The sequence below is a fragment of the Glandiceps talaboti genome, chromosome 4, assembly GCF_964340395.1.
Source record: "Glandiceps talaboti chromosome 4, keGlaTala1.1, whole genome shotgun sequence".
NCBI lineage: Eukaryota > Metazoa > Hemichordata > Enteropneusta > Spengelidae > Glandiceps > Glandiceps talaboti.
Genome location: NC_135552.1, coordinates 9,853,688 through 9,867,931, shown reverse-complemented (window position 1 = coordinate 9,867,931; position 14,244 = coordinate 9,853,688). Strand labels below are relative to the sequence as shown.

The following is a 14,244-nucleotide window of genomic DNA, read 5'->3' as shown; positions in this document are numbered from 1 at the left end:
ACCATTCCATCTGGGTAGCCATTCTGTCAGTTAGGATATACATGTACCAGTTATCAAGACAAAGCCACCTGACAAGTTGCCATTTATATTGCCTTGCATTTTAGTATGGTACACCTGAAAGTTATTTTTACAATTATAGTTGTTTTTTGTAAATCTGTATTCAAAAAGTTAGATCTCACTTGAAATACTTTTTTTTCACAGGACTTAAAGTTGCTACAATATATCAGTATGTCACATTTTAGATTAAAAATGAAATAAAATGCACTATTCGCTTCATGATTTTCAGGCCTTGTAGAGGTAAAAAAGCATAACTGACAACTGCTTTCAGTTTACCCCTAGTGGAACCTTATGATGTTGTAATCTTCTTTGTTAGCAGGTGACTATCACAGTCTTCAACTTTGTAGATTATCGAAGTATTAAATTTAACAATTTGGTAACAGTTTTAATTTGTGTATCTGACTCATTGACTTGTTGACTTACTTAGAAATAAATTAATCTAAAGTAAACTTATCTAAACATGCTACAAACAAGTTGAATGGCAGAAGTATGGAGTCTCATTTCACAACTTTTGAAACTTAAAGTGGAAATATGAATAAGAAATGAATTTTAGTTTGGATTTTTAATTGAACAAACAATGTGAAACAACACTAGACCATGTCTACTCATTAAATTTATTAATTTATAATCCAAAAAGAGTACAAATTTCTCATTTATATGCATACTACTTTAATATGGTTACTACAGTACTGATTTTACAGGAGAAATGATGTTAGCTAGGTGTTCCACCCATTTGACACAAAGATAGACATATTTCAACTCCAACCTAACAATAACATAGACACAACACACACAGCAGGATCTTTTGCTCAATCACATTGAGAAGTGATAAAACACCAGCTTTCTTTAACAGTGCAGTAAAAGCAGGCTTCTGTTGAAAAAAAATGCACACAGACTTTTTTATTTTAATGGCTTTAATTGTTTACTTTCCAACTGATAATCACAACGTGATAACTTGACAACTACATCCCCACACTGTGACACCTATGGTAATTGTTTCTTTTGCATTAAAAGTTGTCTGAGGGTGTGTAAAAAAAATGTCAAGTCACGTAAGTGAAACACCAAGCCAACCTCATTTGTACTCTACGTGTACAGTAGCCGGATTACACAATTGGGTCAGTTTGTCACATGTACGCTGTCAACAAAACATCAGGCAATACAGATGATAAGAGCTCTCAAATTTCTAGGCTGAATTCATAACCCTGAGTTTTGTTACACATCATTACTTTTCTTACTAATTTGTTATGATGTGAAGTAGCCAGCTTCTGTCTACACATTTTCTAATCAGCTAGAATTCCCCAGTGTTCTTGTCACAGTTTACTTTGTCAAATGCTTGATGTGTCATATACCATCAACTGGAATTCCTTCAGGATTGATCGAAATCAAAAAAAAAAAAAAAAATTTCCCTGATAAAAAGATGAATATAATTTCATGGTGTGCTGGAAATATAAGTCTTGCCTAATGTTGTATGACAATATGTAATTTCCTGTGCAGGGAGAAAAGAGAGACAAGTGCCTTGATGCCACTCTCATTTTCAGCAAAGAAGTGTTTGCTTGTCTGAATCCATGCCTGACGTTACTTGGTTGAGTAATTTCATGCACAGATACAGATATAGGGCAGGTCACTCAATGAACAACTCTTGAAAGCTTGAATTTCATTTTCATACATCTTTGTACAACTGAGTAAACCGATTTGTCTGTAATAAATCGTTAGTGCTAGCAGGCAGCATAGAGTACCTACTGTGGTGAACTTTAACCCTGAATTGGAGATGTAATGTGATGTGTGTGGATTTCAATCCTATTTGACATGCACTTTGAAAGTGTCAACTCCGATAATTTAACATGGTATTACACACATGATAGCCGGGATGTAGACGCCAATTTACAAGATTATACTTGTGGCAGCATCTATCATTGGTTTAGATTAATTTCGCCTTGATATCGTATATCAGGTCAATCACTATCGATTCCTGTGAATGTACAAAATGAGATTTGTTTCATAAATAGCTTTTTAATATCAGGTGGAATAAAATATCGATATCTGTGAATGTACAAAAAATTAGTTTTAATTCATAAATAGCTTTTTAACATTAGATGGAATGAATATCGATATCTGTGAGTGTACAAAATCAGTTTTATTTCATAAAAAGCTTTGTAATGTTAGATGAAATAAATATCGATATCTTTGAATGTACGAAATTAGTTTTATTTCATAAATAGTTCTTATCAGGTAAAATCAATATCACTTTCTGTGAATGTGCAAAAAACAATTTTATTTCATCTTTTTAATATCAGGTGGAATAAATATCGATTCCTGTAAATGTCCAAACGTAGTTTCATTTCATAAATAGTTCTTATCAGGTAAAATCAATATCGATTCTTGTGAATGTACAAAAAGGTAGCGGTGTTGATGGTAGTGAAATTAAAACCTAGTGAACACTCCGTGAACATGGTGAAAACATTCAATATTCTCTTCTTTTTTATGTCACTACTTAGTTTACTCATTATTTACTTTATATCCATATGTATATTAGCATACCACTGTATCAACTTTACCAGATATGAAGCTAACATGAAATAAAAATAATTAAAATATTAACATACTATGGTATCAAATTGACCAGATATAAAGCTAACATGAAATGAAAATAATCAAATATTAGCATACCATGGTATCAACTTTACCAGATATGAAGCTAACATGAAATGAAAATAATCAAATATTAGCATACCATGGTATCAACTTTACCAGATATGAAGCTAACATGAAATGAAAATAATCAAATATTAGCATACCATGGTATCAACTTTACCAGATATAAAGCTAACATGAAATGAAAATAATCAAAATATTAGCATACTATGGTATCAAATTGACCAGATATAAAGCTAAAATGAAATGAAAATAATCAAATATTAGCATACTATGGTATAGTATCAAATTGACCAGATATGAAGCTAACATGAAATGAAAATAATCAAATATTAGCATACAGTATTAAACCATGTTATTTAAATATACTAGATATTATGACCTTAATGAATTTATCAAATATTGTCCCAACACGACACTGAATTTACCAAGTAGTGTGAGCCTAATATGATATAATGTATTAGATTTTACCAAATATGAATTTATGATTTTTAGGATTCAAAATTTATGGGAGTAAATATAGATTGAGAAATGTACTTTCAGTTACTCATTTTGCTTGGGTCTTGCCTTCACTGAGTCTGAAGGAGACGGTTTTTTGTTAAGGGCAGTAAGCAGTTAAAATCTACCAAGGTTCCCAAACCAAACTAAGGTAGATTGTATGGGGAAACTATGCAACTTTTACCCATTTTTCCCCCTTTCTGTTCCCGGGGTTCCCCAACTTTAGCAACAACACTGGGAGATGGATAATTTCGTTTTTCTTTTGGTACCTTATTTTATTTTCAAATGTAAATATAGTATCTCAATCCCACGGATTGAAGCTTTTAAGAAATACTTTAGATATACTTACAAGATTGAGGAAAAAATTGCAACATCAAAAGGCAAAATAGGTTTACATTTACGAAAGTGGGGTGTTTTTGTGGAATATTTTGAAGAAATGTAGGTTTGTTTAGTACTTTTTTCTATTTCTTTCCTTTCTTTTCTTAGTACTTTTTGCTCTGTAACTTTTTTTTTCTTTAAAATTAAAAATATATATATGGGAGATATATATATATAGACGTTGATCATGGGTTGTTACTATCCATGGATATCCAACCGTTAACTCAACTAAGCTAAACTGAACTAAACTAAACTGAGTTTAACTAAAAACTGAACTAAACTAAACTAAACTAAACTAAACTAATCTAAACTAAAAACTAAACTGAACTAAACTAAGCTAAGCTAAACTAAAAACTAAACTGAACTAAACTAAGCTAAGCTAAACTGAACTAAACTAAACTAAACCGAGTTTAATTAAAAACTGAACTAAACTAAACTGAACTAAACTAATTGAACTAAACTAAACTAAAACAAACATGTATATGTACTACCCACTGTATTACAGTTGTTGTGTTACTGTGTTCCTTTTGTCATTAAAAATAAGATTGATATATTAAAATGACAGTAATTTTAACGTCAATATAATAACAGGTTATTACAGTATAGTGACTATATATAAAATAAAGTTGTTACCAGTATGTTTTTAAGAGCTGTGATCAATATCTGTTTTAATAAGAAATAGCAATAACTATAACTTTATTATATACAATTACGTAATATGATGAAATTACCTAGAATTTATAAAAATTCTAATAATGCCCCAAAGTGAATGTATAATTAGTATTGTGATTAATAGTCCATGAAGTGGATATATTAAATTATACAATAACTAATTTGATCATATACCCAGTATCGCTTGCAATGTAACTCAGTGGATATATTAAACTACACAGTAACCAGAATTTGATCATATACCCAGTATCGCTTGCAATGTAACTCAGTGGATATATTAAAGTACACAATAACCAGAATTTTATCATGTACGGCATCGCTTGCAATGTAATTCAATGGAAAATATGCATATGGAACCAGTACGATAATTTTCCATATCACACCCAGGTACTCTTTGTTCAAATACGGCAAGAGGCATACTCGTCGATATCCATTCACTCAGTGATCAGGTTTATTTTTTTGTCACTATCTTTACATTTTTGGACATAAAATAATGTTTCACTGTCAATAATCGTGGCTATGAGATTCATGTGATGTTTACATACCAGGTTAATACTCCAAAAGACATACATGACAGACATGTATGCTAAAACCTTTACTATCTGGATATGGGTTTTACAGACTGTGATTGTACAGCTAATGGGGCCCTTGTAAAGTTTGGGCCCTACCACTGTACAACCAGCAGTCTGCAAAAACCCATATCTGGGCCTAAAGATTATTACAGTCAACTGATAATAATCTGAAATTACCTTGAAATTTGGATTGTTTGTAACTGTAGTAAGTCACTAACTATGTCAGTAGATTTGATGTTATGAGATATAAGATAAGATAAGATAAAATAAGAATTTAACATGACACACGCAATCTAAAAGGTAACTGAACTGTTGTGAGGCTCTGTACTAAATGCAAAATGAAATAAAGCAATCATAATGGCCTAGGTTTAAAAAGAAATTCTAAAATTTTTATAAAAGGGCAAACTGTAGGCAAATATTTGACATTACACACAATCCAAAAGGCAGCTGTTGTGATGCTCTACAACAATGCTAAATGAAATAAAGCAAGCCATCATTATAAACTGAAAATGACAGATTTAAAAGAAATTCTACAATATATATAACGGGGCAAACTGTAGGAAAGTATTCAACATGACAAACAGTCTAAAAAGCAACTGTTCAAAGGGGCTTTGCAATGAAAAATGAAATAATGCAATCAATCATTATAGGTACATGAATTGAGAATGACGCAGGTTTTAAAGAAATTTTGCTATAAAAGAACAAACTGCATGAAAGTATTTTAAATATTATTTGTTTTCTGTTGTCATACATTATATTATACCAGTATATTGATGGTGGAAATCGAGGGATCTGATTGGTCTAGACATCGAACTAGCGCGTCTAAAACGAGTGATAATGCACTGCTGGTACGATAATGCACTGCTGGCACGCGTCCAAATTTTGTTCGTCTACGAGCGCTCGAGCGTTGAGTTGTAGTCCGCCGTGATACTGATAGTGAACTCTTCGAATTGTCAGAGGAGGATTTTCTCTCAATGAGACAATATTTTATGAGAAATTATTGAAGGAAATTTCGAAAGCAACCAAGTCATCGCGTATTTGTTCAAATCATCGCCTACTACATGTACTAAGGTCAAGGCATGCACGAAATCGGTCCCACCTCGGCGCGGCCAGTTGGAGTGGAAACATTGGTGAGCTGTCCTGTCCTGTCCGATAAAAATGAAGCAAGTGAAAGAACTTACACTGGCCGACAACCATTAATCTAAATATAAATTTTTCTGGGATCCTGTCCTAGAGTATCAGTCATCAATCCGAGAGGGAAATCCTCAAACCCGAAAATCTACTGACGTAACTTCCAGTAATATAAATACATTGTAAATATCAACCTGTCTATCACTTCACCGAGTCGCGAATTCGGCCGGGAACGATCGAAGCATGCTGTATTCAATAAACCACTTCAAGTTTATACCTTGAGTCAAACAGGTTGTTTATTCATCACTGTGCACTTTTAATGAGCCGATCAATGTACAGATTATCCCTAGAAACGATTCGCAGGTAAAATAAATCCAGTCGCTGCACGACGTTCACGTTGAGGCCAAGATCAGCTGTCTTGAAAGCAGCGTTATTGTTATGCAAATTAGCCACAAGGGCGCATATGAAACGAGAAAACGTTAGTTCTTATCTTGTTTCCGATATTTTCAATATACTGGTATAATATAATAGCGATAAACCACCCCTGGGGAAGGTATACCACTCGGTTTTGACCAGTGAACTCAATATATGCACTCGCTATCGCTCGTGCATATATTTTGTTCACTGGTCAAAACCTCTTGGTATACCATCCCCAGGGGGTGGTTTATTGCTTAAATATACAATATTCATTCTGGTCATTTTGGTATTGAATCATAGTCTAAACCAAATATGATTTAATATTTGAAATTACTAGACTCTAGTCTATATATGTGTATGCCACAAAGTACAAGTATGTCCATAGATTTCATAGCATAGCTGTGTACACCATTCAATGTGGTATTGTAATAGTTTCATGGCTTTAGAGTTTAGCATGATGTGGTATGGAATTATGAATTTTCATAAATATTCTTCTGCAATTGTTAAAAGATTTTGTATCAGTATATGTTTTCCTTAGCTATGTTTATAATTTCATAGCTCACTAATTCTCGAAGATGTATGAAATTACAATGAATGTATAGTGTACATCTTTATAACTATGCTACAGTTGTACATGTATTGATTTGGTATCACTATTTGCCTTCTATAACTGTACAGTGTACAATTTATTGTGATGTTATAATAATTTCATAACTTGTTAAAAATCTGGTATGATGTGATTACTATTCAGACTCTCTATAAAAGATATGGTATCAGTGTTTATTTTTTGATAGCTGAATAAAATATTTATTTTGCAACTCTATGATGTTAGTTTTACAGCCCACATAACTTTACTGTGAATGCATGATATAGAATTTCCCAAGATGTGAACTTATCTCTAGGTATGCCACAAAATGTGTCACTGTGATGTGATTCAATATAATAATTATGTATGTTTGTTTTTAATAGCCTGCAGTGGAATGTTTCCCTTATTTGCTTATGTTCCAAAATTATCACAAAGTAACCCCAATAAGTCGTAAAATATCTATCATATATATATGCCCTATGGAATTTCTACCAGAACTACATTCTCGCAAACCAGAACTGTTATTTCTTCCGCTACACTTTGAAATCCAGTGGGATGGTGCGTTAAGAATGGTGGCGTAAAACAGGCCATGGTTTGCGACGACGCCAGAACAATAGCTCCTAGATCTCCTGACAATTCCCAATATTGTGTTTGTTTTGAATAGCTGTGTGCACATGCATAGAAATGTTTCCTTTTTAACCCATGTTCCAAAATTACCAGGCAGTGACCTCAAAAACTGTCTGTGTGGATTCTACCAAAACTATCATAACTAGTGATTCAATATTGCTGGGGGGAGGAGGGGGGGGGGGGGTAATAGCTGTGTGACATGCTCTGTTATATAACCATGTTTACTACAAGGTGACCTAGTCAAACATCTAGCCTGTATTTCCTTCCTACCAGAAGTATTAACTTCCTTTCTGTATTCTAGTTTCAATTTGATATATTGGTAAATTGCAGTTCTTCCTTGTGGTGTAAGGTTACTGTTATTTTGACAGCCTCTTCCATTTGTCCACCCACCATTTTTATCTCCATGAATAATAGTAATATTTGTGCAGTTCTAAGTTAGTCCTGCATGTAGTAAGTCATGACTCTAAAAAGAAGATAAGGGACATTGTCAGAATTGAGGCCCGACTTACTCAGTCTGCAAGCAGGACTTTGGCTCTGTCTGCAAGCAGGACTTCCTTAAAAATGCACAAAAATACTTACATTTAAATGGCAAAGAAATAAAATAATAGTTATATAAATTATACATGATTAACACACAGTAAAAACATAAAAAGAAAAGAGAGTTGGGAGATATAAAACAAGATTATTGGATCGATGGCAGCAACTGATGCCCTGGATCGAAAGGATCAACTGTGTCACAGTGCTCTTAGAATAAAGTCTATATGCAAAAGATGATCACTGTATACATCAACTAGCAGCCGCCCTCATATATGATATGTGATGTATGTGATAAGTCATTGCATATCACTGTGAACAGAATGTACATGACACATCTTTTTTACAAAGTAAATGAAATTAGGGCATTAGTGTAGGCACTTAACTAAGTATACGCCACATGTTGTCATCTATCACTTAGTAGTAATGGTGAAACTTGTGACTCACCCATTCACTTTCAAGTCCCAATCAATTTATTATTTATCAGCCATTTTCTCATAGCATTTTACTTAGTGATGTGTCAGTCAGTACACCAGTGTGTTTGCTAATAACAGATTGTTGTTGTTGGTCTAAAACATAGATGTCTCCAACACGTCTATGGTCTAAATAATGAAAAGTGTTTTTCTTGAAGGCGACAAGTCCTATGTTTAAAACATGTTTCATCTTTGCAGTTGGACTGTGCAGTTCTCACAACAAGCCCAATTCTTGTTTAATAGTCACCACAAAGTACTAGGGATAGGGGAACACCAGATTTTGGTGGATCATAAGTAGTTGTTGTGCATCAAGGCTTTGGCTTAGACTTAGATCACATACTGTTGTTATACTTAATCAAGGCTATGTCATGTACTAGACTTATATATACATGTAGATGTGTCAAACTAAGATACAGGTGAGATATAGCATGATTGCAATGGTATATGACACAGTTATAAAGTGTGTTTCATCGTGATCATAGCACCTTGTACCTTGTACATTGTAGTCTTCACTTCTAAAATTGGTCCACTGGGGATTATAACTGGAAGGTTCTGACAAGAGTGGTGGTGGGTGTTTAGATGGACGTTGTGGGGTGCTGGTTTCTTATGTAGGTTTTGATTCGAATGTCTCACAAGATTGAATGTTAACAGTACTTTGTGGTAAGCTGTTCCATAATGTTGTGGCTTCCGGAAAGAAAGAAGGATTGAATGAAGGGGTTGTGTTTGTTGTGGGTTCTTCTACTTTGCGTGATTTTGGGCCTGACATACTTTTTACAATTATTATCCCAGACAGTGACCTCTTGGTATATGGCACAACGACCATATACAACCTCCTTAACCCTCAACTCCCTGGGTGGCTAGCATACAATCCATTGCAGCCTCTGTAATCGCATAGGAATAAAAGCATCAACATAGTAACCTCTGTCCTACTAGGTCCCAATTATACAGCTAGATTAATTAAGGATACAATCACTGATCAACTCTTTAGCCATTTAGAAACACATGCCATTGCAATAACGGAGGCTTGAACCAGCAACTTGCAGACTCCAAACTGGCCACTCTAACCATTGGGCCATCATGACACCATCGTAATAAGATTACGAGAGCGGTTTTAATTATGTGAATACCGAGCATGACCAAAATTATCTAATGTAATAAAAAGCTTTATTATACTGCAGAGAAGATAGTAATAAAATATTACAGAACTCAGACTGTAATGCATATTACCATGGTTGTAAAACCTTGGCAGAAATGTATGGGAAACTGTCATTTTTACTAGATTTCTTACTGTCTGTTAAAATCTTGGCAGATACACTGAATGTGAATGTTTTGGAAAATGTACATTTGTCCAGATTTCCCTCTCTCTGTTACCAGGGTTCTCAAACCATGGCACAACACGTAATTATAGAAAACTACATTTTGACAGATAGACAGAGATACAACACGCAATTATAGGCAACTGTAAATTCTGACAGATAGACATCTCTGTTACTAAAAGTACAAAGGACTAAAAGCACTGCAATGGCATGCCATTAAAATATACATGAAGTCTGCATATGATCAAAGTAAAAAGTGAGTCACCTTAAAATGATATATCACATTAACACCTACAGAAAAGTAAACTATATATCAATTATGCATACACTGATCAAATTCAAGGAGATCATATTGAAAATGAAATTTTGAGGTATTCACTCCTGAGATGATAGCAATAACTTTATGAATTATTCAGATAGTGGATATCATTAAAGTTGTATTGAATCCCATCTAAATGGAATTTTAGGTATTGCCAATAAGGTAAAGTTATGAATAATGGATGAAGTGAAATGATATTGTGTATACTCTGTGTATCAGAAATCTCATTTTTGAGAGAGATAATTGAATTGCAAAAGACTAGTCAGAAAAATAAAAATTAGAATCTTTATTATACACCAGTGTTTTCGCTAAAGCCTAAAAATAAATTGTTTGGTTCCAGTTACCCGACCCCATCTGGTTTTTCACTGCTGACCCTTCATATTCGAGAACAATGTATTAAAATCGTGGAAGTTATGAAGTCTCGTGAGAAATAGTGGATGCAGAAACTGATATCAACTTAAAAAGACAATATAAAACTGTTCTTCTATTCTGTAATGCTGTACATCTGATGGGAAGAAACCATTAACACCGAGACCATATGGAAAAAGACGGAAAACATAACTACCTGAACTAGACACTCGCACATGAAAAAAAATAAATAAATAAAAAAAAAAAAATCTACCTACCCCACCTATTCTAAAATTGAGCATAATTGGAACCACACAATTTCTTTTTTAGGCATAAGGGTGGTAAGCAAGTAAAAACTACCTGAGTTCCTTGGTCATTTTATTGGAGTTCCCCACCAAATTATGGTACAATGTATTAGAAACTATGCCAGATTTAACATATTCCCCCTTTCTGTTACCGGGTTCCCCAACTTTAGCAAATATACTGTACACATTCTGTAACTGAGGTCTGATTTTGTACTACAAAATATAAATTATGAAATCTCATCTGTGCAAACATTTAGTCTAAGCTCATAAATTTAATTTTCTTTTTGCAACAAGAAATACTATTACTAATACTTCACCAAAGCTTTCACCATGGTTTCATGGTTGTTTCCTGAATGCATGCATGACTTCAGAAAATTATCCCAAATTCTTGTCAGTTGGCAACGTCTCCCATCACAATTCATTGAAGGTTGTGAAGTCCCTGAATTGTTTTCTTATTCTCCCTCCTCAACCAATTAGCAACTTGTATTTCTTGGTGCAAATGAAGTGAAATTTATGAACATAAAATGTAAATGAAAAACACTAAAGTAAAAACCAATTTAGAAACAAACCTGAGTCAATACAGCATGATGGAAGAGGTTAGATAAAATGCAAAGTTAGTTTGAAAATCGAATGTAATGTTTTACAAATTTATTGGTACCTAAAACAATAATTCACTTGTGTACAGCTGTTAGATTAATAGTACCAGTAGTTATCAATGTTCATTATCTGAACTAAAACAATCAAGTTGTTCAATCAGATAATTTACTAGTTTGATTTATGTGTACTATCTCAGAATGGCCATGAATTCATGACATGAGTCAGTGTGTAATGTAAATATTTCATCAGGAATACTTGTATAAAAGTACTTAAAAGGTAGTCAAGACTCTAGGGGGCAGTAAACTTTAATATTTGTATGTCAGGATGTGCTATGCAAGCCAATTCATTCATTACTACACATGTCAGATACTGGATATTGAAATGAAAGAGTTCATACAACAAATCGGTGGCAAAAAACTCCTGGAGTTGAATAAACTGAAATGTTCATATGATATTATGCTTTGCTGAGATAAATACTCCATTTACATTATAGGGAGTAGAGTTAACTCTTATCCAACTGAAGTCGTAAACTGATAAGCTGGTTTTCTTGAGCCATGTTAAGACTGGAGTTGTCAAGTGTGTTATCTGCCTTAGACCTGACATAAATCACAGCCTGTAATAGATGGCTGATCTAAGAATTATGTATCGACTGGGACCAGACTTGGCCTAAATGCATTCACACTTAAAAGTTAAGCTATATATTAAGTCCCACCCAAGTTTTGTACAGACATGGATTTCAAAAACTGTTAATGGTGCATTCTCTGAGATAGATTACAAGTATAAATAGTAATAGTGTTCACCATTGTGATTTTGTCTTTTTTTTTTTGGTAGTGTCGGAATCCTTCGAGTAATCTATGTCTAGACACTCTGATGAGGGAAGAGGAGCAGCCAGTAGGAATCTACTCTTGTCATGGAGGAGGTGGAAACCAGGTAAATATGAAATCTCATTGGAGGAATTCTATCACATGACAAAACTTCCTGAATGTTGATTAGTTACATGTACTGATATGCAAAACAGACAGTGCACCTCATTGGTGAAATGTTATCATATGACCTTTGAGAACTTCCTAGTCGATGACAAATTTAATAATTTTTAATTGCCAGAAGTCGAAAAGAGAGCAAAATTTATATAAATTATGTTAACGGGATGAACAAAACAGATTGGGAATTGTCAATACTTAAGTAATTTCACATTCTCTTTAGTTTTAGTCATATCAAAAGTCACATTTGCTAGATAAAGATTGTATTCTTAACATTCAATGTTGGGCAATGTGGAAACCCCATGCCAAGTAGTATCATATGACAACATTGCAGAACATATTAAATTCTTGAATGACACACACTTCAAGTACAAACCAACACATAGGTATTATGTTCAAGGACAAAAGTATCATAATACATTTGCAATGACATTTTATAGAAATAAACTGTGGCGATGCTGTGGAAAAACTAGATGTTAATAAATAAATGGAAAATGATGAAATGCCAGTACCTCATACATCATCTGTGTACTACATGGGCAAACCAAAACACCTGATAGATGGACCCCGCCCATATAAAACAACCTCCCCAAATTGACACCCTTATTATATTTATTGACAAGTACTTGTAATTACTACTCCAAGTGGTCCATGTAACGTCCGTTATACAATGCACGAGCTAAGTTGAACAAAAATGTGGAATATATACTCTGGTCATTCTACGTCACGACAACGTTGATCTATGTCACAACAACATGTGTCTACATCACTGGGTCTACTGTGTTTGAAATATGAGTCAAAACATTCAAAATGGTCATTACTTTCCCTGACTTTTCTTTAAGGCACTGGTATCATAATATTATTTTCCAATATTTTTCTTCATTCAGCCGGAAAATACTCGTGACCTAAGGGTTATCATTACTCGTCTAGTGACTTGTAGTGACAAATACCCCTTAGGTGACTCGTATTTTCTTTGGCTGAATGAAGAAATAATATTGGGAAATATAACATCTAATTACAGTTCCTCCCATCTCAATTCTCACCCTGTCAATTTTCTTGTTTATGCCTAGGTATTTTCATACACTAAACTTGGTGAAATCAGACATGAAGAATGGTGCCTTGATGTTTCACAGAAAAAAATTGGAGAACCTCCAAGTTTTCATCAATGCCATGGACTTGGTGGTAATCAAATGTGGGAACATAAAAAGGTGCGTGACGTGCTGTTATTTGTGCATTGTGTATTTTCTTTTTTGTTTGGTTGAGGTTATGAAATGAAGCAGGGTACACAGTATTGGAGTCAGTGTTCCCCAGCTTTGTCACTGATGACAGGATGCTGTTATTATTTTTGTTGGTTTTAGCATGGATTCATAGAAAACAAATTCAGTGGTCGTTATGGGAAAATGAAAGAGTTGTAGACTTTCTCAAACAACTGTCATCGTCATTCAAACACTAAAGTTGATCAAAGTGTAAATATAAAAATTGTGTTTTTTTGACACTTTGTTGTTGTTTACAGCATGGATTCATAAAACATTGGTAGTAGTACATTACTAAGTCATGTTAGTGACATTTTGTTGTTGTTATTGTTGTTGTTTACAGCATGGATTCATAAAACACAAATCTAGTGGTCTTTGTTTAGATAGAGGATCAGCCACGGATAATGGTAACGTTGTGATGAATCACTGTAGTAGTAAGAAACTGTCCCAAATCTGGGAATTTTCACAGTACTTTGAATCTGCAACACATTCCATCAAGAACAATGAAGAGGAATATTTTGCATTTTGA

The 14,244-nt window shown here is 33.8% G+C and overlaps 1 protein-coding gene across 1 annotated transcript in view; it reads left to right on the top strand.

The window, feature by feature from the left end:
- The window catches only part of LOC144433982 (polypeptide N-acetylgalactosaminyltransferase 13-like), a 61,026-nt gene extending 46,782 nt beyond the window's left edge, over positions 1 to 14,244 (top strand). The window contains exons 8-10 of the mRNA XM_078122405.1: positions 12,314 to 12,412; positions 13,533 to 13,670; positions 14,059 to 14,244. Of these exons, the coding sequence (XP_077978531.1) occupies positions 12,314 to 12,412; positions 13,533 to 13,670; positions 14,059 to 14,244 (423 nt within the window). The remainder of the gene's footprint in view (positions 1 to 12,313; positions 12,413 to 13,532; positions 13,671 to 14,058) is intronic.